The following is a 23,760-nucleotide window of genomic DNA, read 5'->3' on the forward strand; positions in this document are numbered from 1 at the left end:
GTTTCTGCCACACCCACGCTGTCCCTAGGGGCTCCGCCCTGTGTTGTCAGAGACAAGGACTCCCCCAAACCTGGCGTCTGGCCTGTCTGTGCTCTGGGAACATCCTAGGACGTCCCTGAGGCCCGGCCAGGCGCAGAGGGAGTCAGGGAGGCATGTCTGGGAGCCTGATCCCTGCCCTCTCACCCCTGCACACCTCCTCCCTGACGTCTACATCCCAGAAAGGGGCCAGGAAATCACCTAAGGCAGAAAAGGAGCTGGGGTGGGGGAACCAGAAGATCGTGCAGGGGTCCAGGGCCTTTTGCGTGCAGCTCACCTGGGTTCAACCCTTGGCACCCTTCTCGTCCCCTGAGCCAGGCTTGATCCCTGAGCACCAGCGGTGTGACTCTAAGACCAAAACCCAATTCAGAGACGGGAAGGACCGTGGCCCACTGTGTGCAATGTTGGACTGGGAGGGGGGTTCGGGGGTTGCTTCTGCTCCTTCTCACCAGCATCTCCTCCCCAAACCCATCAAACTCCCCAAAGACCTCCAGCTGGGCACCTTCTCTCTGGGCACCAACCATCTCTTGCAGCGTCCCTGCCGCTGGACTGTGCGGGGACACCCAGGACCCCCTGCGCGTACTTGGGGCTAGCTCAGACTCTCCGGGGGCCCTTCAGTGGGTCAGTGGGAGCCAGTGGGAGTCAGTGGGTTTCTGCCCTCCAGACTTCCCCCAGCGGCCCAGCAGGGAACCCAGCAGGACAGGAGCCAGACAGGGGGCCCAGCCCACAGCGGTCAGCCTTCCAGAGCCAGGCCGACCTGGGCCCAGTGACCTCCCTCCGCAGCCAGCGGACTGAATTCCTCCCTTAGAATAATAAACAGTGTGGCTGGCCGGGGCCCCTCCCCCAGCCCGGCTGCTAATGATTTTCTTTGGCTGAGATCTCGGGCAGGAAGGGGGGCAGAGGGTTACCCACCAAGGGGCAGCGAGGCCTCTGTGGGGCTGCTGGCTCCACCGTGGCGCTGCCCCCCGCGGGTGGGGGAGGCCTGGCCTCCAGCTGCAAGGGTGGGTTGGGCGGGATGGCGCAGGGGCCGCGCGGCAGAAGGGCTGAGCTGCAGGACAGAAAGGAAGTGAGGCTGATCGGAGCAGCCCGGGAAGTCAGAGACATTGCTCAGAGCGGGGGGCGGGGGGACGGGGAAGGTGATGGGCAGTGCACAGCGGGGTTCCACCTGGCGCCCCCCCCCCCCACAGTCTCACCTAAGTGACCCTACAGGGGCATAAACGTGGCTCCTGGTCTGCATTGGAATGAGAAGGGGTGGGATGTGGCTAGCCCCCCGGTCACGTGGTCACTCTTTAAATTTCTTTCCCTGGGACCCTCCCACTCCCTGCCATCTGCTGCTGCCCTACTGTTGCGGGCCCGCAAGCCGGGGTGGAGCCAGGGGAGGCGGAGCCGAGGCCCATCCATCACGGCCGTCCCTGGCCCCGCTGTCTGCTCACAGTCCGTCAGTCCGTCAGTCGGTCTCTCTCTAGCTCCAGGTCTCGGTCTCATTTGTTGGCAGGAGGAGTGGTCGGGGCATCTCTAGCTGTGCTCAGGTGCGACCCCTGGTGGTCGCCAGGGACCAGCTGCAGGGCGGGTGATTTGGACGGAGGTGTGAGGACATGTCTTGGTCTCTCCGTCTTTGTCTCTGCATCCCTCCATCCCGATCTCTCTCTGTCTCTGTCTCTCTGTCTCTGTCTCTGTCTCTCCCTGTCTCTCTCAAAAAAAAACTGTCCTGGGTTGGTCAAACATCTCTCTCTCTTGCTCTCTCTCTTTCTCTCTGCCTCAGTGTCACCATCTGGGCACTGTGTGTAGGGCGGGGCCTTGGAGCCAGCGGCGCTCCAAGGGGCTCTGGGACACGTGCTCTGAGAGGGCCCCCACATTCCACAGCCTCTCCTCCCCCGCTTCCCTTCCCACAGCTGCCTCCGTTTCCTGTTGAGCCCGTGGAGCTGTGGGGCTTCTCGGGGTCCCGGCTTGCCCCCTCCTCCCCCCAGGCCTTTCATCACACTTGCCCAAATATTTGTCCTGGCAAAGAAGAGTGTTGGGACTGTCACCCAAGGGACAGGCTGCCTGGGCCACATTGTCCCTGACCCATCTCCCACCCGCCTCCCACCCCCAAAGCCCAGACAGAGACGGGGTGGGTGGTGGGTGGGAGGGCTCATCCCTGCCACAGGCAGAGCTAAAGTGGGGCCTTGAGGCTGAGCTGGAGGTAGGAGCCCATCATGTGTGCAGGGGGCTCTGGACAGCCTGTACTGCCCCTGCCCAGCCGAGGCCCTAACTGCCGTGTAACTCTGCAGGACACCATGCGGCCCCCGAGTCCCAGGCCAGCTCCTGTCCTCCTAGGTAAGTAAATTGGGGACAGGGCAGGGGGCCACTGCTGGTCGTGTGTGAGGCTCAGGGGAGGCTGGTCAGCGTGAGCGTGTCAGGGCCCTCACCAACTGTCCACCCATCTCCTCTGTGTACCTGTGTGGCCGCATGCCACGGCTCACCCCAGATGACCTACCCCCGGGGTGGGCCCCTCCTTATTTCCAGAAGGGGAGGGGTGAATGGCTTTCAGGCTCAGTGGGAGGAAATGCCCCAGGGTGAGGGCCCAATCATCTGTGCCCCCTCCCAGCCCCGGTCCCCTGCAGCCCCTGGCCCCTGGCCTCTCTCCTGCCCCGATCTGGGCCCTGGGAAGTCATGCAGGAACCCGAGGCCTGGGAATTGCTTCCCGAGGATTTCCTGCAGCCTCGAGAGAGCGTGCCGGGGGCTGCTGAAGGGCTCTGAGGCGGGGGCAGGCCCTGTGGCCGCTCAGAGCCAGGGGCCCCTGGCTGTGTCCTCAGTGTGGGGGCCCCCCAGCTGCAGGGAGAGCCCCCCCGACTCCGGGTGCTGATGTTGGGACTTCCTCTCCCAGGCCCGATGCTTCTGCTGCTTCTCCTGCTGCTGCCGGCGCCTGCCACCTCCACCCTGCTCATCACACCCCCAGGGCCGGAGCTCGTCCTCAACTTCTCCAGCACCCTGGTCCTGACCTGCGTGGGGTCGGCCCCCGTGGTGTGGGAACGGATGTCCCAAGTGCCGCAGCAGGAAACGGCCCAGACCCAGAACGCCACCTTCTCCAGCCGGCTGACGCTGGCCAACGTCACCGGGCTGGACACGGGAGAATACTTCTGCGTCTCCAAAGGCTCCGGGGGACCAGAGTCGGGGGAGCGCACGCGGCTCTATGTCTTCGTGCCAGGTGTGGACCCTGCTCATCGGCCCTGCTCTAGGCCCCAGTGTCCACACTCTGCGGGGGGCCCTTCACCCCCACACCCACTCTGGAAACCCCGCTGCTGCCCGCAAGTGCCCTCTGCTGATGCCTGGTGCCTGACTCCACCGTCCCTACTCTCCATGCTCTGGACCTCATCTCTCAGCATCCGAGGCTGGAAGGAACCTCAGGGACCCCCACTGTCTGTCTGACAGGGGACCTGGTCGGGACGAGGTCACACTGGCGCCCCTGAACCCTCATTCTCTTCTTTTAAATTTTATTTGTTTATTTATATTTTAATTAATTTCTTTTTTTAAATTGAATCATCGGGGGCTACATAGTTACAAAGTTCTTCATGATTGGGTTATTTTTATCTTATCATTATTTATATTTATTTGATCTTATTGGGTTACTTTTATCTCTTTTTTTTTGTTTTTGGGTCACCCCCAGCAATATACTCGGGGGGGGGTGCTGAAGCGATAACACAGAGGATAGGGCTTTTGCCTTGCACGCGGTCGACCCAGGTTCAATCCCTGGCATCCCATATGGTCCCCTGAGCACTGCCAGGAGTAATTCCTGAGTGTAAAACCAGGAGTAACCCCTGGGCATTACCAAGTGTGACCCAAAAAGCAATAAATAAATAAATAAATAAGTAAGTACTCAGGGGTTGGGCTGGAGTGACAGCACAGTCGGTTGAGCGTTTGCCTTGCACGCAGCCAACATGGCCAACCCAAGTTCGATCGGTCCACCCCTCTCGGAGAGCCCGGCAAGCTACCGAGAGCATCTCACCCGTACGGCAAAGCCTGGGAAGCTACCCGTGATGTATTCGATATGTCAAACACAGTAACACGTCTCACAATGTTACTGGGCCCGCTCGAGCAAATCGATGAACAACGGGAGGACAGTGACAGTGACAGTGATCCCTTTACCTACTTCCAGCACTCAGTTCTTGTCCAGAGCGATCATTTCCAACAATCATTGTCATAGATGTCCCTTCTCTATCCTAACTGTCCTCTGCCTCCCACACACTTGTGGCAAGCTTCCAGTTATGGACCGGTCCTCCTGGCCCTAGTTTTTATCTACTGTCATTGGGTATTAGTCTCATACTCTATTTTTTTTAATGTCCCAAAATGAATGCTATCATTCTATGTCTGTCCCTTTCTTCCTGACTCATTTTACTCAGACTGATACTCTCCATGTTCATCTATTTATAAGCTTATAAGCAAATTTCATGACTTCATGTTTTTCTCTGGTAGCTGCATAGTATTCCATGGTGTTGATATACCATAGTTTTTTTTTTTATCCAATCATCTATTTCCGGGCACTTTGCTTGTTTCCAGATTCTGACCATTGCGAACAGTGCTTCAATAAGCAGAGGAGAGCAGATGGATTTTCTGCTGTGTTTTTGGGCCCCCAGGGTATATTCCCAGATGTGGTATTGCTGACCTGACTCCTCTCCTGACCCTGCCTCCCGCAGATCCCACCGTGGGCTTCCTCCCCGCCACCGCCGAGGAGCTCTTCATCTTCCTCACGGAAGTAACAGAGAATACCACCATTCCGTGCCGGGTGACGGACCCCACGCTGGTAGTGACGCTGCACGAGAAGAAAGTGGACGTGCCGCTGCCTGTCCCTTATGATCACCAACGCGGCTTCACCGGCAGCTTTGAGGACAAGAGCTACATTTGCAAGACCACCATCGGCGACAAGGAGGTGGACTCGGAGCCATACTATGTCTACAGCCTCCAGGGTGAGCCGCGCCCTGGGCTGGTGGGTCACAGAGAGGTAGGCGTGTCCCCTCCCCACAGCTGCAGCCTTTCTGGTCTGCAAAGTTTGCAAGGCCAGAGTTCCCCGGGCTCTCAGGGAGCCCTGCAAAGCAGGGAGCGAGAGGCATGCTCTGGGGGCAAGGGCTGGGGCTGGAGAATGGGGTGGCATTTGCCCCTGCCACCTGGACCCTTAGTGGTGCAGTTGGGCTGTCTAACTGGCGGCATAGCTGGGCCGGCTGGGTTTGTCACCTGCTCTGAGTGACTCCGGACATGGCACATGACCCCTCTGAGTATGCATCTTCCTCTGTCACTTGGGGATAGTCACTGTACACTTCATAGCACTGTTGGGAAGATGAAATAAACCAAAGGTAGTGGAACCCTTTTTCCATGACTGGACACAATAGATTTTTCTCCTGTCCTTCGATACCAGGGGAGAGGAGATGATTCTCCTGTGGTGTTTACAACTGAAGCCCATTCTCGACAGCACAGGCTTTGGCACAGAGTAGCTATTTAGCCACGTTCCAATGAATGAATCAATCATCCACACACCAGAGTGACCCCTTCCCTCTCTGTACCTTCCAACCGCCTACTGAAGCTGAAACGTGCCTTAGTGACTAGGCAGCTGGCAGGCAGCTCCCTGACCCTGTGCCACTGTCTTGCCCCCAGTGTCATCCATCAACGTGTCCGTGAATGCAGTGCAGACCGTGGTCCGCCAGGGCGAGAACATCACCATCATGTGCATTGTGACGGGGAATGAGGTGGTCAACTTTGAGTGGACATATCCCCGTCTGGAGGTAAAGCTGACCCAGAAGCGTGGGGAGGGCTCCGATGGGGAAAGGGGCGGGTGAAGCATTGCAACTTAGGATGGACTTACCTGGGGTTTTGCCTCGTCTGTCCCTGCAGAGTGGACGGGTGGTGGAGCCCGTGACCGACTTCCTCTTCAACACACCCTCCCACATCCGCTCCATCCTCAACATCCCCAACGCTGAGCTGGGAGACTCGGGGACCTACATCTGCAACGTGTCTGAGAGTGTGAACGACCACCGCGATGAAAAGGACGTCAACATCACCGTGGTGGGTAAGTGTCCCAGACATCCCCCAGAGCTGGGGTCCCTGCCCCTTCATGCTTCCGGGGTACTGCACCTGCACAGGTGCCAATCGAAGCCCCAGGGTCGACCCCCAAGCCAACACCATTCCCAACCTCAAACTCCCCGCAAGCCCAGAATCCCAGCAACACCCATAGGAAGCCTCATTCTGGGCTGCTAGATTGTCCACTGCCTCATGATCCACAATGTCCAAGTCCACTGCCCACCATAAACCCTGCCCACTCCCTCCTCAGCACTACCTCTGCTCCAGTCCCAGCCAGAAGTCAACTCAGGGAAGTGCATCTTGGTTCATTCGGGTCAGCAGTTGGCAGAAATGGGGTTCCTAGAACCTCTGGCCACTGCCCTGGTCTAGGACCTCTGCCCCCATCCCCACCCCCTGAGACGCCACCCCATTAGTGGCCAGGCATTTCCCCCCGGCTGATGACCGCCCCTTGCAGAGAGCGGCTACGTGCGGCTGCTGCAGGAGCTGGACACTGTCCAATTCGCCGAGCTGCATCGCAGCCGCAGCCTACAGGTGGTGTTTGAGTCCTACCCACCGCCCACCGTCGTGTGGTTCAAGGACAACCGCACCCTGGGAGACTCCAGCGCCGGCGAGATCGTGCTGTCCACACGCAATGTATCTGAGACCCGGTGAGCATCACTCAGGGCTGCGCACAGGGTCCCTCATTGGACACACCTAGGTCTGCCGCTCCTGAGAGCAACTGTGTGCCAGCACCCTTCGCGCCTGGGGAGTGCCTCCCCCACCCCCCAGCACAGCCAACTTTGGTCCATCTTAGAGGGTCCTGAGTGGGGCGCATGCTGGTCACTGTGGAGCCCAGACTCTCAGTTGTCCTGGTAGTGGGCGGGGCCAGCCGGGGTAGCCTGGAGGGAGAGGAGCAGAAGCCGGCAGGGAGGTCCAGGCTGACTTGAGAGTATATGGATACAGTGGTGTCCGCTCTTCTGAGATGTGCAAGGGGAGGGATGTGATCCCTGCTGCCTGTTGGGGGACTCAGGAGACAGGGTGCTGAGACCTGGCCTGGCCTGACTTTGGAAGCCCCTTCCCCTCCCAGAACCTGCTTTTCTGCCTGTCTGGGTGGAGGGTGTGTGTGTGTGGGGAGAGCATACCAGTGGGGTGACTTCTCTTGACCTGCTCCCCAGGTATGTATCAGAACTGACCTTGGTGCGGGTGAAGGTGGCCGAGGCTGGTCGCTACACCATGCGGGCCTTCCACGAGGACGCAGAGGCCCAGCTGTCTTTTCTGCTGCAGGTGAACGGTGAGGACCCCCTCCCCACAAAACCCTCTCCCATCTCTCCCCTGTCCTAAGGGGCAGACACTGTCTGTGAACTTGGCAGCTCGCCTCTGGGGTCTCAGTTTCCCCAGCTCTGCAAAGAAGCCTGTGGGCTGGGCTGATGTTTCTTTTTATTTTATTTTGTTGCTTTTTAGGGTCACACCCAGTGATGCACAGGGGTTACTCCTGACTCATGCACTCAGGAATCACTCCTGGTGGTGCTTGGGGGACCATATGGGATGCTGGGAATCAAACCCGGGTTGGCCATGTGCAAGGCAAAACGCCCTACCCGCTGTGCTATTGCTCTAGCCCCGAGACTTGGGCTTTAAGGGTGACTGAGATCAAGAATTCTGAGCAGAGGAATGACACGATAATGGCTCATGTTTTCCCAATTGGCATGCTAAAAATACATTTATTTGGAGATGGAATGTAACCTCTGGGTCTTAGATGGAAAGTCCATGTCACGTGCTCTGAAGACAAAGCGTAGACCAGAGGCGACAGCCAGGCTCTGCTCCGGGGAGGCAGGCTGGCCGGCTGTCTCTGAGGAGGGGGACCAGCAGGCCCCCTGGGGCTTCCCTTTGAAGTGCCCAGCAGGGCCTTTCAGGTTCACCTGCAGCCCGCCCCGCCCTGACCCTGCCCTGACTCTCTGACCCGGCCGCCCTCCCTGCCGTGCCCCCCTGCAGTGCCCGTGCGAGTGCTGGAGCTGAGTGAGAGTCACCCAGCCAGCGGGGAGCAGACGGTGCGCTGTCGAGGCCGGGGCATGCCCCAGCCGCACCTGACCTGGTCTACCTGCAGCGACCTCAAGAGGTGAGCAGATGGGGAGAAGACCCTCTCATCCGCCCTTCCTCTGCGCAGCGTGCCCCATCTTCTAGAGCCTGGCTCTTGGGAACGGGCGATGGCCCTCTGCTTCCTAGGGACCCTCACCCAGAGAATTCCACGAAGACGGCGCGTTGAGTGATCCAGCCGACTCAGGCTTAGGGTGGGAGCGCCCCCTGCTGGCCAGGGATGAGCCGGCAGAGGCAACCCGCTCAGAAGCTGATCCTTCTAGGACTCCCCCCACCCCAACTCCTTCCCTCCTGCACCCCCTGAAACTTCCTGCCTGGGGGTCCCAGTTTTCCCACCCGTAAAGCGGAGGAAGTGGAAGCTCATGCGGCCGGCTGCCCCCTCTGCCGGCAGGTGTCCGCGCGAGCTGCCGCCCACGCTGCTGGCCAACCTTTCTGAGGCCGAGAGCCAGCTGGAGACGAATGTGACGTACCAGGCGGAGGAGAAGGAGTTCGAGGTTGTGAGCACCCTGCGCCTGGCCCGCGTGGACCGGCCGCTGGCCGTGCGCTGCACGCTGCGCAATCTGCTGGGCCAGGACATGCAGGAGGTCACGGTGGTGCCACATGGTGAGTCTTCCGGCTGCCACAGCCCTCTGGGGCAGGGGGAGCCACGCCAAGCCGTGCTCAGGGGTTACTCCTGGCTCTGTGCTCAGGCATCATGCCTGGTGGGCTCTTGGCACCGTATGGGATGCCAAGGCTTGAACCTGGGTCTGCTGCGTGCAAGGGAGAAAGCTAGAATGCATGTCTGTGAGCATACAGCTTGTTAGCTTGTCCGTGTAAGTCCTCCGAGTTTGCACACCCCGTTCATCAGCACGCTCCGCCCCCAGACATGCATGTAAGCCCATGCAGCTGCCATGCACCTATGCAGACACAGTGCAGGTCCACAGCCTTGGAGCTGCAGCCCGTGTGTGGTATAACCCCACAACATCCGCTGCTGTGCCGTGCACACTTGCCCACAGGTACTCACACACGCACAAAAATGATTATTTTTAAATTTTGATTTATTCCCCCCCCCCCCATCTGGATCTTCTTGCTTTATCCTGAAATCTAGGGATGTGTGTGTAGCAAGCTCCATATGTAATAACGGCAGCAATTGGAAAGGAAGAGAGTTGTTACTGTGTGAAATAGATTGTAGAGAAAAACTTTTAGCAGGGTTCATTAAACAGATAATTGTAAGAATACAAATAGTATTTAGAATGTTGCTCAGTGCCTGTAGATATTTTAATTCTGCTTCATATAAAAGTACTTACTTTTGGGCCACACCCAGTAGTTCTTGGCTCTGGGCTCGAATTGCTCTTGGCGGTGCTTGGGGAACCATATGGGATGCCGGGGATTGAACCCTATCCACTGTACTGTCACTCTGGCCCCAAAAATAATGTATTTTTTTTAGATTTTATTTTATTTTTACAAAGTAGTTTACAATGGGTTGGAGCGATAGCACAGCGGGTAGGGCGTTTGCCTTGCATGCAGCCGACCCGGGTTCAATTCCTCCACCCCTCTCAGAGAGCCCAGGAAGCTACCAAGAGTATCCTGCCTATATGGCAAAGCCTGGCAAGCTACCCGTGACGTATTCAATATGCCAAAAACAGTAACAACAAGTCTCACAATGGAGACGTTACTGGTGCCCTTTTGAGCAAATCGATGAACAACAGGAGGACAGTGCTACAGTGCTACAGATTTGTTTGGGGGCCCGACCTGGCAATGCTCAGGGCTTGTTCCTGGCTCTGCACTCTGGGATCACTCCTGGGGGTGCTCTGGGGCCACACGTGGTATCAGGGATGCCAACCTGGCTCAGCTGCATGCATGGCAAGCACCCTGCCCACTGGACTGTCTCTCTGCCCACACCTGCAGAATTATTGTCCAGATAAGACCCTATCAGTGCCAGGATGATTTTGCTCCCTGCCAGCTCTTGCTGGCATACCTAAGCCCATACTCATATGTCTTCTCCCCTAATGGTCAGTTCTCCCTGGAGACAGCGAGATGGCAGAGGCCTGGCCCGGCCCTCTGCTTGTGCCACAGCCCAGAGAGGTGGGCCAGGAACTGGCAGGAACTGGGCAACCTCTTCCTGGGAATCAGCACAATGGGGTCAACCTGGAGGGAAGAGCGTCTCTGTTGTCTAGCTGTAGGATTTAGACAAATTTATTTATTTATTTTGGCTTTTTGGGTCACATCTAGCATTGCACAGGGGTCACTTCTGGCTCATGCACTCAGGAATTACTCCTGGTGGTGCTCGGGGGACCATATGGGATGCTGGGAATTGAACCCGGGTCAGCCACGTGCAAGACAATCACCCTACTGGCTGTACTATCGCTCCAGCCCCCAGACAAATAATCTTGAAAGACAGAACACTTGATGCCAAAACCTTGGTGGTCACTAGCCCCTATCCTGGTAAGGAAGCATGCTCCAGCCAGAGCCTAGGGCCTAATGCATGGGCCCAGATGCAGAGTAGGCTGGGTAAAGGAGTTCTGTCTGGAGGGTGCCGAGTACCAGGTGTGGGTGCAAAGCAGGCTGCAAGGTGAAACGGTAGGGCTGTGGGGGCTTTTGTGTGTCTTGTGTGTGGGAGGGCAGGCCCTGGGCTGGCACATGCAGGTATCTCTGTGCACTAAGAGCTGCATAGCTTGGCACCCTCCCTAACCCCTCCCCCCCCCACACACACTCAGGCAGGCACCTGCACTGCAGATCAGCCTGCTGCCCGGGTGCTCCTTGTCCCCAGTTCCCGGGATGCATCTGATCTGTCATCTCTCCCCAGGCCCCTCCGGGCTCTCAGACACTGGATGGAGAAGGGGTGGGCTTCGTGTGATCGGAGGGGCTCCAGTCCGGGGCACTCCATCAGGCAGAGCCCGCAAGGGCCCCGTGGGGTGGTGAGGGCAGGGGAGAGGCTGGACTGCTGTGGCCATGGTCTTGCTAGGCCACAGTTGTGCTCACAGCAGGTGCATTCCCCCAGGACTGGGCATGAGCAGACGGAGAGCAAGCTGGGGTCATTCCTGGGGAGGGGAGGGGGCGTGGGCCTTTGTGGGAGAGGCTGAAGGTCCATACCACAGTGCGGGTGGAAGTATGGGTTCTGTCCTGCCAGAGAAGGGGTGAGGTGTGGGCAGTGGCCGGGCGCCGTGTCTGCCCAGCTAGTCAGCTCTCATCTCTGCCCGCAGCTCTGCCCTTCAAGGTGGTTGTGATCTCAGCCATCCTGGCCTTGGTGGTCCTCACGGTCGTCTCCCTCATCATCCTCATCATGCTCTGGCAGAAGGTGAGTGCCCCACCACCGTGCTTCCTCTGCCCTGTGCCCCACTATCTTCTGATACCCTGGACACAGCCCATCAGTGTAGTGCCCCTGGCAGATGTGGGGGCTGGGAGGCCCCAGAGGCGGAGCCCACTTGGACTCTGGGACTCCCTGCCTCTCCTCTGCCCCCTCCCCCCGCCCCCCGCTCAGATCTCAGCCTGCCTGTCCCAACACTGAACCTCACACAGGCATGGAAGTGGGGTGCTTCCGACTCCCAGGGCTGTGCCCAAATGCATTATTGTCTGTGTTCACACACTGTGGCTTGCATGCTTCTCCGAGACATCACCAACATCCTCTCTGATGCACACAGTTGAAGATTCTGGAGTTAGCACTGCCCAGCCCGCACCCCGATTCTCTCATTTTAGCGCCCCAGCCGTGTGATTCCAAACTCCCTGATTTGCACATCCCAAAGGGAGAACGTTCTGATAGCTGCTCAGGTGCATCGAGCTGAAGTGGGTGCAGCCCTGGGGCAGCCCCCAGGCCCTGGACTTTCTGGGGCTGCCCTGTGTGCAGAGCCGCTGGAACATTGTTGGGGGTTTCTGAAAGCTGCCCCTCCCTGCATGGCATCAGACACCTTACATACACCACAGCTGCCCCTGTGGTCAACAGACCCTGCACATACAACGCAGCTCCTCCCGGCTTCTCCTGCCCTGGCCATTCCGTAAGGGCTGGACTGAGGAGCTGAGGCCCAGAGCCCCTCTGAGGGTCCCTTCCGGTCTGGGCCCCACAGAAGCCGCGCTACGAGATCCGCTGGAAGGTGATTGAGTCCGTGAGCTCCGACGGCCATGAGTACATCTACGTGGACCCCATGCAGCTGCCTTACGACTCAACCTGGGAGCTGCCAAGGGACCAGCTTGTGCTGGGTGAGGCCAGCGAGGGTCTCTGGGGGTGGGCAGGCAGGGAGACCCTGAGGTCTGGCCCCAGCTTTGCCATCTCTAGTTTTGAGACCAGGGGCCTTGTCCTACCCTCAGTCTCCTCCTCTGTACCATGGGGACCAGGACCACCCAGCACCAAGGTCCCGTATCCGGTGACCACAGAGGGTGGGGAGGGGGGAACAAACTGTGCTGGTTGCAGTGGGGACCCCGCGGGGACAGCAAAGCCCTGAGATGGGGCTGGTAGGCTGAGGAGAACAGTCCCACAGGACAGGTAAGGAACCCCCTTGGGCAGCTAGGGTGACCCCGGAGAAGCGGGGGCTGCAGCCTCCTGGGAGGCCAGGAGCTGAGGGGATCTTTCCGCAGGACGCACCCTGGGCTCTGGCGCCTTCGGGCAGGTGGTGGAGGCCACAGCTCACGGCCTGAGTCACTCGCAGGCCACCATGAAAGTGGCCGTCAAGATGCTGAAATGTAAGTGGAGGAGCCTCCCCCAGGATGGGCACCTCTGACCCCAGCGGGCCCCCTCCTGGGCTTCTGGGGGCAGCAGGCCTTCTAGGCTGCCATCCCGAGCCCCCGCCCTCCCCCAGGTGGGGGTGTCCGGAATGGGCTCTGGGGGGCCCTCTGGCCTGGAGAGCCGACTCTGAAGGCACTCCATCCGCAGCCACCGCGCGCAGCAGCGAGAAGCAGGCACTTATGTCAGAGCTGAAGATCATGAGTCACCTGGGGCCGCACCTGAACGTGGTCAACCTGCTGGGAGCCTGCACCAAAGGAGGTAGCCAGCCCCACTGGGAGTGTGGGGGTGGGGGATCACCCCTCCCTGCAGATACCTGCCCTTCCCGCCCTACCCTGCAGACACGTGCCCCTCCTGCCCCTCCCTGCAGACACCTGCCCCCTTCCATCCCCACCCTGCAGTCATCTGCTCCCTCCCACCCCCACCCTGCAGATACCCCCCTCCCACTCCCACCATGCAGAGAGCTGACCCCTCCCACCCCCACTCTGCAGACACCTACCCTCTCCAGTCCCCACTCTGTGGACAACCACCCCTCCCACCCCCAGATATCTTTCCCTTTCTGCCTCCACCCTACTCCTATCCCCTCCAGACCCAGCCTACAGACTCCTGCCCCCACCCTTCAGACTCTTTCCCCCACCCTGCAGATACCTGACCCCTCCTGCCTCCACCCCCAGACACCTGCCTTTTCCCACCTCCATCCCCCAGACATCTTCCCCTTCCCACCTCCACCCTGCAGGCACCTTCCCCTCTCTCCTCCCCCTTCTTTGCTCTTCCTCATCCTCTCCTTAGTTCATGCACAGCATGATCCTCGGGCAGGGCACCGCAGGCCCCCACACTGTCCCATTCCTCCCCTCCAGGCCCAGGTGGGCAGGGCATTGCAGACTCAGGAACTCAGATCCCTCTGTGCTCACCCATCCCCACACTTTCCAAATCAAGGTTGTCTTTGACACAGAGGCTCACAACACATTTTAAAACTGGCTCATAGGACCCCAGGATGCATCCTTACCCCCTCTCCGCCCCCCACACACATATAAGCTGGGCACCGCTGTCATTCTGGCAAGAGTGTCCCCAGCATGGTGCTTGTTTGAAGCTCTGTGACAAGTTAGGGCATTGCCTTTTATAGCTGGGATTGTGCGATTTGGGAATTTCTTCAGAGTCTTGCAACAGAAACGAAACAAAATACAGAAGTGTGCGCATCTCGGAGCCCACTTGTGGCCGTGGCCAACCCCCATTCTGAAACATCTGTGCTCCCCTTCCCTGCCTGGCTTCAAGCCTGCCATTAAGTAAATTTGCATTTGAGTTTCAACAGGTACCCAAGGAAAGAGCTGTTTGTTTGTATTGATTTGGGGGCCACAGCTAGCAGAGCTCAGGGTTTACCTGCCCAGGATGGGGACGAACCGGGGGCTCTTACACGCAGACGCAGCCTGGCCAACGCTGCCCAGTCCCCAGACCGGCCGTGACCGTCCTCGTGGTGGCTCCCACGAGCCCCAGGAACAGAGGAGGACCAGGGGCAGGGCTGAAGCCCAGTGGGCCCTGGCCTCTCCCTGCCCCGTCCTGAGCCTGTCCCTCTGCAGGGCCCATCTACATCATCACCGAGTACTGCCGCTACGGGGACCTGGTGGATTACCTGCACCGTAACAAGCACACCTTCCTGCAGCTCCGCTCTGACAAGCGGCCCTCGCTCAGCAGCCAGCTCTACACCAATGCCCTGCCCAGGTACCGGCCTCAATGACCCCAGGGTCCTCTCTCCCTCTCCCTCACTGCTTCCTCTCTCTCCCTCCCTCCCTCTCTCTCCTATCTCTCCCTCTCCACCCCTCTCTCCTTACCTCTCACTCTCTCCCTTGTTGCTTTCTCCCTCTCTTTCTTTTTTCTCGCTGGTCCCCACCCCCCTCCCCTTTTCCCTCCCTCTCTTTCTCAAAGGCACGGGGACACACCTGTCCCCAGTGCCCTGCCCTGTGCACCGTAAATGGGCTGGGCTGAGCTGAGGACATACCCTGGGCAGTAGGGTCCTGTTGGCATCCCTAGCCTGACTTAGAGCTGAGGGGTAGAAGGGTTCCCTGTCCTTCCCTCACTCTGCCAGACAGGTAGCAGGAGGATGATGAGAGAGGAAATGGGGGCCTTGGGGGTTGAGGAGCAGGGCTGGGGGGAAGGGGAGGGGAGGGGAGTGGGCAGAAGGGGAGGGGAGGGTAGAGAAGGGAAAGGGAGGGGAGGAGAAGGGAGGGGAGAAAAGGGGAGGAGAAAGGAGGGAAGGGGAGGGGAGGGAAGGGAGGAGAGGCATATAGTCTGCCCTCCCACAGCCCCGTGTCCCTGCCTGGGGAGAGTGATGGGGGCTACATGGACATGAGCAAGGACGAGTCGGTGGACTACGTGCCCATGCTGGACATGAAAGGGGACGTCAGATATGCCGACATCGAGTCCTCCCCCTACCTGGCGCCTTACGACAACTACGTCCCCTCCGGTGGGTGCCCGGCCTGGCTGCAGCCCCTGTCACAGACAGCCTGAGGCTCGCTGCCCTCCAGAGGGCCCTGTGAGCCTGGGTCTGGGTGAGGGCGCACGCCTGCAGTGGCTGGCATGGGGCTGGGGAAGCTGGTCTGTGAGACTGGCCCCGGGGCCAAGCAGAGGGGCCCCAGGGCATTGCCACTGGGCTCGTGGCCTTTGGGGGTCAGGGACCAGGAGGGTGGGTGTGAAGGTCACCCCTGTCAGGGACGCTGGGCTCCGTGAGCAGAAGAGCAGGATGGCACCACGCGAGGGGGACAGTGAGCAGCGGGCACTTCCTGCTTCTCTCCCAGCTCCCGAGAGGACCTACCGGGCCACCTTGATCAACGACTCCCCCATGCTCAGCTACACAGACCTCGTGGGCTTCAGCTACCAGGTGGCCAATGGCATGGAGTTCCTGGCCTCCAAGAACGTGAGTGAAGCCACAGTGGGGGCAGGGGACAGGACCCTCAGAACATGATGCATTGTTGGAGGAACAACCCTCTGGTGGGAGGACAGGGAGTGTGCACAAGCCCTGGCTCTCTGACCCTGTGTCCTCTGACCCGCGTGGACTCTGACCCTGTGCCCTTTGACCCACGTGCACTCTTTATTTTTTTGGTGTTACTATTTTTTTTTTAATTTTTATTAGTGAGACATCATGAGGTACAGTTGTAGACTTACAAATTTTTGTGCTTGGTTTTCAGTTATACAATGATCAAATACCCATCCCTCCACCAGTGCCCATTTCCCACCACCATGGATCCCAGTATCCCTCCCATCCCCCCATCCCCCCCAATCCCACCCTGCCTCTGTGACCCATGTGTACTCTGACCCACGTGCACTCTGACCCTGTGCATTCTGACCTGGTCCCCTCTAACCCTCGTGCCCGCTGACCATGCGCCCTCTGACCCACATACACTCTGACCCTATGCCCTCTGACCCACGTGTCCTCTGACCTATGCTTCCTCTCACCTGTGTGCCCGCTCACCTGTCCCCTCACCTGAGTCCCTCTCACCTGGGCCATTGCCCTTCCCTCTGAGTCCTTGGCAGGGAGGCTCTTTCCCTCACACTGAACCCCAGTCTGAGCCTGTGTCTCCCCTGCCCAGTGTGTCCACCGAGATCTGGCAGCGAGGAACGTGCTCATCTGCGAGGGCAAGCTGGTGAAGATCTGTGACTTCGGCCTGGCCCGAGACATCATGCGAGACTCCAACTACATCTCCAAAGGCAGCGTGAGTGCCTCCTGGCCTGGGCACAGCGCCTCCTGCTCAGCCGGGTCCAGGGCGGATGGAGAGCGGACAGGACACAGGGGTCATTTCGGGGGGGTGGGGGCACCGAGGGACACGGAGGAGGAGGTGGTAGGCATGGTGGGGTTAGCCTGCGACCATTCTGTAGAGCCCCATTTGATTCCACAGTTCTTTTTTTTGGCATATCCCCCGAAGTGTAAAAGTATTAATTCAATTGTTCAGCACCAAGTACAGTAGCCAGGTAGTGCGATTGCACTGTGGGGGAAGGGGGCTGGGTATACCTCGGTATACCCTTAGCACCCCAGATAGAAACAAGTCAAGTGGGAAGTGAATGAGTGTAGAAGTTGTGATGTCCACACAGTGAGACACGACTCCAAATACTAGAAAACACTGAAATCTTGCAGTCTGCGCAACTTGAGTGGAATTGGAGGGAGCCATGTTAAGCACCCCCAGGAAATGGTCCAGGGGAGGAAAGATCCTGCTGCCCTCACTCCTCTGTGGTGTGAGCGCAACAGAGTAAGAGAGTAGATAGAACTGACGGTGACGAACCCTTGGACTAGAGCTGAGAGCAAGCAGTCCCACACGGATGGGCACTTTGGGCAGGGGTAGGGGTGGAGTCAGTGCACGTCAGAGCCATACTACCTAGACTACAATAACCTATTAATTACGGTTTAGGGCTGGGGTATTTTTATCTATTTATTTATTTATTTATTTTGCTTTTTTGGGTCACACCCAACGATGCTCAGGGGTTACTCCTGGTTCATTCAATCAGGAATTACTCCTGGCAGTGCTCGGGGGACCATATGGGATGCTGGGAATCGAACCTGGGTCGGCCACATGCAAGGCAAATGCCCTACCTGCTATGCTATTGCTCCAGCCCTGGGCTGGGGTATTTTTGTTTGTTTTGTTTTGTTTAGTTTTTGGGACACATCCAGTGCTGCTCAGGGCTTAATCCTGGCTCTAGAGTGCCAGGGATCAAACCTGGGTCAGCGCCCACCCTTTGTACTGTCTGTCTCTCTAGCCCCTACTTAAAACAACAAAATGACCATGGGGCTGGAGAGATGGGACAGTGGGTAGACACTTTTCTTGAGTGTGAGTTGTGGGGCCAGGGCGATAGCACAACGGGGAGGGCAAGCGCATTGCATGTGGGGAACCCAGGTACAATCCCTGGAGACTCACATGGCTCCCCTGAGCATCACCAGGAGTGACCCCTGGCAGAGTCAGGAATAAGCCCTGAGCACCACCAAGTGTTTCCCCCCCCCCGCCAAAAAAAATAACAAGCAAAACAAAACAAGAATAGCTACCCTGCTTCTTACTCATTTCTCCACCTTTCTCCAGAGCGCGTGAGCCCAGAGTGGGGTGGCACCCTGGCCTGTCCCTGACTCTGTCCCCTCTCCCCTGGCACCTTTTCCCATCGTGGGGGGCTGCTGTGCCCCCAGCCCGTGGGAGAGGAACCACCTTCTGCTCCCCGAGCGTGTTCTGTGCTGGATGGGGAGGGAGTGCCCGACCCCCCAGCACGGCCCTGTGCTCCGCAGACCTTCCTGCCTCTCAAGTGGATGGCGCCCGAGAGCATCTTCAACAGCCTCTACACCACCCTGAGTGACGTGTGGTCCTTTGGGATTCTGCTCTGGGAGATCTTCACGCTGGGTATGCCGCCTCTCCGGGGCTGTCTGCTTGCCCGGTGCCCTCCCTGGCCCTTATTCCCTCTCACCGGAACAGGGTGGGCGGGGCCTCCATGCATGGACACTGGACAGAACACTTGGCTTCGGCGTTCTCCGGGGAATGTCCGGGCCCAGGAGGGAGCCTGTAGGATGTGGTGTCCAGAGCTGGGCAGCCGCTCAGATACAGTCCAGCCCCTGGAGCCTGGCGTCTCTCATCTGCTCCCATCAGGTGGCACACCTTACCCGGAGTTGCCAATGAACGAGCAGTTCTACAATGCCATCAAGCGGGGCTACCGCATGGCCCAGCCTGCGCACGCCTCCGATGAGATGTGAGTGGACCTCGGACCTGGGACAAGCGGTCACTCTGGCCAGGGCCAGTGAGCGGGAGGAACTCAGAGAGGGGGAAGGTCTGGGTGAACCTCCCCGCCACTGACCCCACCGCTGGCACTATCTGCAGCTGCCTCCTCTCTGCCCCCATCGGCCTTGCAGTCGGAACTGACCATTAGGGACTTGACTGGGGCCCAGGCCAGCCCCGGGCACGCCTGCAGGTGGTGACCTCAGCTGGGCTCACTGCGCACTGCAGGCGGGGGGTGGTGGGGCAGAGTGGGTGGGGAGATGTTCTCCAGGGGTGGGGGGGTGTCAGGGAAGAGCTCACCTGTCCACCCCTCCCTCCTAGCATCTAGCATCACTCTTCCTGTTCTAGAAGTTTCCTCTTCCAGCTGCCCACCCTCCCCTCTTGACACCCCCCCCCCCCCCGTGCCCCTCTCCAGCTATGAGATCATGCAGAAGTGCTGGGAAGAGAAGTTTGAGATCCGGCCCCCCTTCTCACAGCTGGTGCTCCTGCTTGAGCGGCTCCTGGGCGAGGGCTATAAGAAGGTAGGTGGGCCAGGGAGGGCGGGGCGAGTGTGCTGTGCCTGCTGGAGGCTTCGTCCTACACTGTAGGGTCCAGCTGGGAGTGGCTGCTGATTGCCACCGGTTGTGGCCCCGAACCGAACAGAAACAGGAAGTACATGGACAGTCCCTTAGACACTGAGGCCCCGGGGATTGGGCCGTGCTAGGATTTGGGTCCTACTTTGGCCTGTCTGGGCTTGGGTCTTCCTGACAGCCCAGGTAAGAAGGCCCTGAAGTCAGAGTCAGCAGCACAGAGACCTGGAAGGAAACCCGGGGTGGGGGTGCGGGGGGGGGGGGTTGGACTGGAGGGTCAGCTGTGCACTGGGACAGGAGGCGGGGAGGGACAGCGTCTCTGAGCCAAGGGCGGGTGGGGTGTGGCGGATGTGCCCTGGCTGAGGGTCCCCATGTGCAGACTCCACATGGGCGAGCCAGTGGTGGGAGGGAGGTGACCCAGCCCCCCCCCCCCACCATGCTGCTCATGCCAGGGACCAGGACAGGAAGGCCAGCTGCCCCCACTGTGCAGCAAGGGAAACTGAGGCCAATCAAAGGGGCCGGGGCAGGATGAGAGGCCACACCACTCTCAAGTGGGGGTAACTTTTGTGCTTGTGGGGTGCTTGCGACGTCCTCTCCTTGTCTGTCTGCGTGAGGCAGGGCCCGGGCTTGCCCACCCCCCCCGTGCCTGGGCCCCCAGCTGGCTGCTCCCACAGTTTTGAGCGTCTGCTGTCGCCTCTCCCTGCAGAAGTACCAGCAGGTGGATGAGGAGTTCCTGAGAAGCGACCACCCAGCTGTCCTTCGCTCCCAAGCCCGCCTGCCCGGCTTCCACGGCTCCCGCTCCCCCCTGGGCACCAGCTCTGTGCTTTACACGGCCGTGCAGCCCAACACAGGCGACAGCGACTACATCATCCCGCTGCCCGACCCCAAGCCTGAGGTCGCTGAAGAGGGGCCCCTGGAGGGCTCCCCCAGCCTTGCCAGGTAGATGTCATGCAGTAGAGCGTGTGTGCGTATGATGTGTGTGTGTGTGTGGTATGCATACAATGTGTGCATGCTCTATGTGCATGTATGTGGTGTGTGCATATGATGTGTGTGTTCCATGTGTGTGTGCATATGATACATACATGCTGTGTACATGTGTGTGGTGAGTGCATGTAATGTGTGCATGTTATGTGCATGTGTGTGGTATGTGCATACGATGTGTACATGCTGTGTATGTGGTGTGTGCATATGATGTGTACGTGCTGGGTGTGTGCACATGATGTGTGCATAATGCGTGTATGTGTGTGGTGTGTGAACATGATATGTGTGATGTTTACATGATGTGTATGTGCTGAGTGGTGTGTGTGCATAGCATGTGCACATATGTGGGTGATGTGTACGTTTGTGTGTGTGTGTGTGTGTGTGTGTGTGTGCCTGTAAGCCTGAGCAGTGAGCTTCCAGGATGAGAGCACATTCCTGCATGAGCAGAAGAGCGACCAGCCCCCTGCTGACTCCTGATGGCCGGGGTTCTGTTTGTCCTTTCCCCTAGAGAAGTCTCCAGAGGCCATTTCCTCTCTTCCCTCCCCACCCCAGCTCGAAGGAGAGGATGGTTCCCACCAGTCCCGGTTCCCCACTTGCTAGAGGGGAGCCCTCCCCTCGAAGCTCCGCCTGGGCCACGGAAGGCAGTCTCGACTGTGGGGGGCAGATAGTCCTGCAGGGCCGGATCCAGCTGTAAGGAGCCGGGACAGTGGGAGGCCCTTGGGTGGACACTGGCGTCCACTCCCCTGCCACACGCTGGGCACTCTGTGCTCAACACCCAACGCTAGCGACTGTGACTGCATCATTCTGCTGCCTGGCCCAAGCCTGAGGCCATCTTACAATGGAGTCAGGCTGCTGCCCGGCCTGAAGGTCACACACTGGGCCAGCCCTACTCCCCAGACACGCCAGGGGTGAGGTGTGCAAGGAGGCCCAGACTGGGCTCGGCCTGATCTCTGTGCCCAGCAGCTGTGCCATCCATTCCCCACTGTCTCTGGGCCTCAGTTTCCCCGTGTGTGCCACCAGCAGCCAATCGACTTTCTAAGGTCTGAAAGCCCAGGTGGCAGGTGTTGGCGGGGCGCGGCCTCAGATCTGCAGGCCTCTGTCTGTCTCTGTCTGTCTCTGTCTGTCTCTCTGTCTCTCTGTCTCTCTGTCTCTGTGTCTTTCTGTCTCTTTGTCTCTCTGTCTCTTTGTCTCTCTGTCTCTGTCTCTCTCCGTCTCTCTGTCTCTCTCTGTGTCTCTCTGTCTCTCTGTGTCTCTCTGTCTCTCTCTGCTGGGAGCCCCCAGGCATCTGCTGAGTGCAGGTTTCGCAGGCAGGAGCGGCATGTGCTTTCAGGTCCAGAGTAGGTCCAGAGTAGGTCCAGAGTAGGCTAGCCTGCGGGGTGCTCCGGGCAGTGGCGGGCTGCGCGCTGGCCCTTCCTGGGGTGCCTGCCTGACGAGAGTGCCAGGAGCATGGTGCAGCTCCACGGGGATGCCCCCCCACCCCGGTTCATCACTGCCCAGGCCCTCACTCTCGCCTCTTCCGTCCTAGCTCCACCCTGAACGAAGTGAATACGTCCTCGACCATTTCCTGTGATAGCCCCCTGGAGCCCCAGGAGGAGCCGGAAGCAGACCCCCAGCCTCAAGGAGAGCCCCAGGCCCAGCCGGAGCGGCAGCCGGAGGCCAGCTGTCCCGCTTGGCAGGCCGAGGGGGAGGACAGCTTCCTGTAGGGGCTGGCCCCTCCCCTCCCTCCAGCAGCTCCCCTCTACCTCCCAGCACCTCCTGGCCCGGCCTGGCTGGCACCCACCAGCTCTCCCCGTCCTGGGAAGTCCCAGTCGTGTCACTCCCCAATTCCTGGGGTGGACTTTGGCGGTAATAGAACCGCCGGGGCCATCAGCAGCCTTCTGCCTCTGGAGAGACTTCGTGACTCCGAGCCAGGGTTCTCCTGGGACTCAGTTTGCCCATCTGTAAGATGGGGACGTTGGGATTCTCTGCCTCATTGATGGATTTGAGTCCTGGGAAGATGCGGGACGGAGGTTGGGGAGTTGGGATGGAGCCCTCTTCTGTTCAGCTGGCTACTCCTCAGAGGACTGCAGCTCTTCCTCGCACTTTCAGCTTCCTGGGAGCTGGAAAGGCTCTTAGCCACAGTTGGCCGTGGAGCCGGGGCCCGACAGTGTCTTCTTTCCCAGCAGTCGCGCCCCCTGGATTCCTGTCTCCGCTTTCTCAGCCCAGGCTGGTCTGGGACCTCCCTGCTGACCTCCGCAGGCAACTGAACAAGCATACAGCTCCAGCTTCCAGCCACGGGCCACAGGTGCTTGGGCTGGGCCTTGCCTGATAAGTGCCTGCGACCATACCTGCAGTGCGAGGCCACTTTCCTCATCACTGCGAGTCTCACACCCCTGCCAGGAGTGCCAGGATTTGCTGACACACTTTCACGAAGTGTCCACTGGGGTGGGCGATGCGTGCCACGGCGCCCCCGAGAGGCTCACCTCAGCGGTGCCAGAACCTCACGCCTACTCTGGACCCATCTTGTTGAAAAACAAGTGGTCTGAACTTCACTGACTGCCAGTGCCCTGTCAGCACTAACGTTCCAGAATTTTCCAGACGATGTACATTTGCTTACATGACCAAACACTCCAAACCCCGTTCAGGGTGGGGTGTGTGTGAGTGTGTATGTGTGTTTGTGTGTGTATGGTGTGTGTCAGTGGGCATCTGGAAAGACGCCAGGCCACGAGGCACACCCCGGCCCTTCGGGAACTGCACCACTTCCCCAGCCACTGCATGAGTCCCGGCGCACCAGGCTCTGATGTGAAGTCACAACCCACGTCCTAGAAAGCCCCCACAGCTGCCCCTGGGTCTCAGAGACACAGACCCCTCGTCACCCACAGTGACCTTTCGCTTTCCTGGGCCGAGGAAGTGGCCTGTTCTGAGTGGATAGCTGCTCGCAGCCCAGCTGGTCCCGCTGGCCATCGGATCTGTGCCACAGACCCCTCAGGTAGTGGGGGTCCCCCTAAAGGACGTGAAACCATGGATGGGCAGCCAGAGAACAGACGTGGACTCTGGAGGTAGACTTCCAGGGCCCCTTCCTCACTGGCCAGGCCTGCTCACCTCACTGTCTCAGCTGGCGGCAGCCCAGTCCAGTGGACAAAGGAGATGCCAGGCCAGGGACGGTGGCCCCAACCCTGGCGGGACACTGTGCTGGGGGCCACCAGCCTGACTGGGGCTCGCACCGGAGGGCAGGGGGCTCACTGAGGTACCAAAGATGTAATCTAGATTTCCCAGCATTTTAGGGCCATATTAACTCGACTGTATACAACCTTCATACTGTTTTATGTGCTGTCATAGTTCCTGTATGTATACTTTTCTAAGGGAGAAAGATTTTAATATTAAACATGGTGCTTACCATTCATGACTTGGTGGTCTCTTGGAGCGGAGGCTTGGCCTCACCCCAACCACCATGTCTCCATATGAGCCCCTTCGGCCCTGAATCTCTTCTCCCTGTGTAAAAAGGGGCTATGGGGATGGAGCGGCGCTTGCCTTGCACACAGCTGACCCGGGTTCGATTCCTCTGCCCCTCTCAGAGAGACCGTCAAGTTACTGAGAGTATCCCGCCCACATGGCATAGCCTGGCAAGCTACCCATGACGTATTCAATA

At 59.1% G+C, this 23,760-nt stretch overlaps 1 protein-coding gene across 1 annotated transcript; it reads left to right on the top strand.

The window, feature by feature from the left end:
• Positions 1 to 2,306: 2,306 nt before the first annotated feature.
• Positions 2,307 to 23,512, top strand: PDGFRB (platelet derived growth factor receptor beta). Its single transcript, XM_056124621.1, has 22 exons — positions 2,307 to 2,352; positions 2,903 to 3,223; positions 4,710 to 4,979; positions 5,662 to 5,789; positions 5,899 to 6,073; positions 6,539 to 6,731; positions 7,239 to 7,354; positions 8,053 to 8,176; positions 8,546 to 8,757; positions 11,337 to 11,431; positions 12,195 to 12,327; positions 12,703 to 12,807; positions 12,998 to 13,108; positions 14,422 to 14,563; positions 15,145 to 15,305; positions 15,637 to 15,755; positions 16,429 to 16,551; positions 18,102 to 18,213; positions 18,457 to 18,556; positions 18,998 to 19,103; positions 19,858 to 20,090; positions 21,658 to 23,512. Exons 1-22 carry the CDS (start codon positions 2,313 to 2,315, stop codon positions 21,833 to 21,835), a joined length of 3,297 nt encoding a protein of 1,098 aa, XP_055980596.1. The 5' UTR covers positions 2,307 to 2,312; the 3' UTR covers positions 21,836 to 23,512.
• The last annotated feature ends 248 nt before the right edge of the window (positions 23,513 to 23,760 follow it).

Source organism: Sorex fumeus, unplaced genomic scaffold, assembly GCF_029834395.1.
Source record: "Sorex fumeus unplaced genomic scaffold, SorFum_2.1 ptg000051l, whole genome shotgun sequence".
Classification (NCBI taxonomy): Eukaryota; Metazoa; Chordata; class Mammalia; order Eulipotyphla; family Soricidae; genus Sorex; species Sorex fumeus.